At 43.3% G+C, this 2,999-nt stretch overlaps 1 protein-coding gene across 1 annotated transcript; it reads right to left on the reverse strand.

The window, feature by feature from the left end:
• Positions 1 to 272: 272 nt before the first annotated feature.
• sox14 (SRY-box transcription factor 14) lies at positions 273 to 2,451 on the reverse strand. Its single transcript, XM_085773556.1, has one exon. The coding sequence runs from the start codon at positions 1,821 to 1,823 to the stop codon at positions 1,110 to 1,112; it is 714 nt and encodes a 237-aa protein (XP_085629682.1). The 5' UTR covers positions 1,824 to 2,451; the 3' UTR covers positions 273 to 1,109.
• Between the last annotated feature and the right edge of the window lie 548 nt (positions 2,452 to 2,999).

Below are 2,999 nucleotides of genomic sequence, written 5' to 3' on the forward strand. Positions count from 1 at the left end.
CAAGTTGGGTCTAAGCACTTGAAATATAAAAAGATTATTTTTTTAAAAAAAAAGAAAGAAAGAAAGAAAGAAAAAAGAAAAAAAATAGTCTTTCAAACTCATTCGCTTTTGGTGATTTTTTTCCCGTCTTAAGCTTTTAATCCTATTTTTTTTTATAATTTCTGAACTATTTGATTTAGGCCTTTATCGTGGCAGCTTGAACGTCCTGCTGCTGCCCCATTATCTGTCATCTCGAGCACCCAGTAACCTACAAATACAGGAAATTGATATCGTTTGAAGACAGATTGTCTTTATTCGAAATGTCTTTGCTCAGCAATTGAACAAAGAGCAGGAGGTATCAACCTTCTAGATACATTATCCTTTCCATAACATGACAGGTTTTAAATTACCATCTTAGATAGAAAATACACATATAACTCCTTGAATTCAAATAGAAGTTATCCTCAAAAACAAAAACAAAATCATAAAAAATGACGCGTGTGACTATATTAGCACTGAACCACAGGAAAAAACGCAAAATGAAACATTTGGATGTAAATGATTTTTTTTTCTTTTGTCATCTTAAATAGACCGTCTAGTTTTATGTGCCAGTTTTTGATAAATATAAACAATATAACCCGTATATAATCCAGCCTATAGGTCCTGATTTTGACCCTATCCAGAACATCATAAAATTACGAGTGCCAAAATGTAGACTACTTAGGCCTATACAGGAAATAAGAATGCTAATTGTGCAAGCCAAATTTTTCAAAATAAAAGAGTAGCCTATCAATAATCAACACAAATCAGCGTATCAGCATTGAAATGTACACAATAAATAAAGTTAAAGGCCTCCTTTTCTGGTTGCCATAGACGTTATAACATTTACATTTCTTACAGTTCACAGGGCAACATCCTTTACACCAAATCCCAGCTTCTCTGCTCAGGTCAGGAACTTGTTCGATTTCTGGAAAAGTTTGTTTGTTTGTTTTTCTTTTGTCTTTTTTTGCCATAACAAGTCCAAGGCAGTTAATATTGTTCATGTCTTTTTAACGGGGCGCGCTGTCCATAATATATTTACATGCATTTCAGTATTCAAGTGAATTAAAAAGAGGAAAGAGTCTTGAGGGTTACATGGCAGCGGCATGTGCGGATGAGTATGGGTCTATCCCAGACTTGGTCATACCTGGAAAAAGTATGTAGGCCACCGGGGGCTGTAAACTGGAGGTTGACCAGGCTGTGCAGTTACACGGGACGACATAGCCCGGGTTTGTGGGCGACGGGTGGGTGTGGGTGTGCTGACTGGGGCACCCAAGGGTGCCGAACGCGCCGTTCTGGTATCCCAACGAGGACGCGTACGGCAAAGTGCTGGTGCTCAACGTGTGGGGCATCTCCGTCATCTTCTGGATGGCGCTGGAGCTGAACTGACTCGGGTCGAGGAAGGAGTAGGGAGCGGACGTCGGCGGCAGAAACGCTCTGGCTTTATCCGAGCCCAGCAGAGAGTCCGCGGCGGACACGGGGAGTCCCTTCAAGTGGTCGGTGTCCCCGAGGTAAGGCAGCGGGAAAACGTACCTGTCCTTCTTGAGCAGGTTTTTGGGTTTGCGCCGGGGTCTGTACTTGTAGTCGGGGTGCTCCTTCATGTGCTGAGCCCGCAGCCTCTTGGCCTCGTCTATGTAAGGTCTCTTCTCAGACTCTGACAGCAGCTTCCACTCGGCGCCCAGTCTTTTGCTGATCTCCGAGTTGTGCATTTTGGGATTCTCCTGTGCCATTTTCCTCCTCTGGCCCCGGGACCAAACCATGAACGCGTTCATGGGTCTCTTGATATGATCGGCGGGCTTTGACATCTTTAGAAAGGCTACTTTTATCCCCAATGATAATGACGAGGAAAAGTTCTTATCGGAAGGAAGGAAGGGAAACTATTCACCTGTCTAGATGCCAGATACCAGTCATGCCCCGGTCTGGGATGTTCAGAGTCTGGAAAACAGCAAAAAGAAAAGAAAAGAAAAGAAAAATCCAGCGGCCGCTTCACTTTTCCCGAGTTAAAACACTGCTGCGCCTTCGTTTAAGTCCAGTTACAACTCTCTTTCAGACCTGCGATGGCCAACACGGGAAAAAAATACATGCAAGATGCACACACGTAACAAAATCCACAAAGGTGAAAGCAATGTTCCGCAGTCAGTTTGCAGGAGTCGTAAAAGTGTTGAGTGTTATTTTTTCTGTCACACTCTCTCTCTCTCTCTCTCTCTGAGGTTTGTCGTCAAGCACCTGGCTTGGAAATGAGCGGAAGAGCGTGAATACGAGCCAAAAGCGGTGAAGTTCAAAGGCTGGGCTGGTTTGGTTTCTGCACGCAATCTGACATAATCTGCAGGGCGTTCACTCACCAACCTGAGCGCCCAATCAGCACGGAGACCGGCTATTATAATACCTTCAGGAAAAATATATGTACATTACAACATAAACAAAGAGCGGCTGGTAGTAGGAGAAGAAAAAAAATAAGGAAGGAAGAAGGGGCGCGCTCGAGCATTTGTGTGTCTACGTGTATGTGTGTGTGTATGTGTGTGTTTGGGGGGGGGGGTAATACTCAGGATCCCTCCTCGATCCCATTTAATGTAATGAATCGCAACAAACATGGACCTTCAACCTTTTCTCCAGTTAAAACCTGACTTCAATCCAGACGTGACTCCACCGTGCAGCCGATTCACTTACAGCTTCACTCTGAATACACTGTCGCCCCAACACACCGACTTACCCTGGAAGTTATTTGTGTGGATTCACTGAGGTACTTTATTTCTGATAAATGGGAAAGTGTACTACTACTACTACTATTAATAATAATAATCATAATAATGAGTATAATAATAAGGATTTAATAATAATAACAAATAGGTTTGTAAAAATTACAATTGTGGTGTCATTAATATAAATATAGGATGGCAGCCCCTCTGCACCTGCGGGGCTTCGGTGTTTTGCTCAAAGGCACTCCATCCGGACTGTAGCCCCCGTGGTGTCGCTGCTGTACG

This window comes from Trachurus japonicus, chromosome 4 (assembly GCF_045865225.1).
Source record: "Trachurus japonicus isolate A0001 chromosome 4, Traja_1.0".
Taxonomy (NCBI): Eukaryota; Metazoa; Chordata; class Actinopteri; order Carangiformes; family Carangidae; genus Trachurus; species Trachurus japonicus.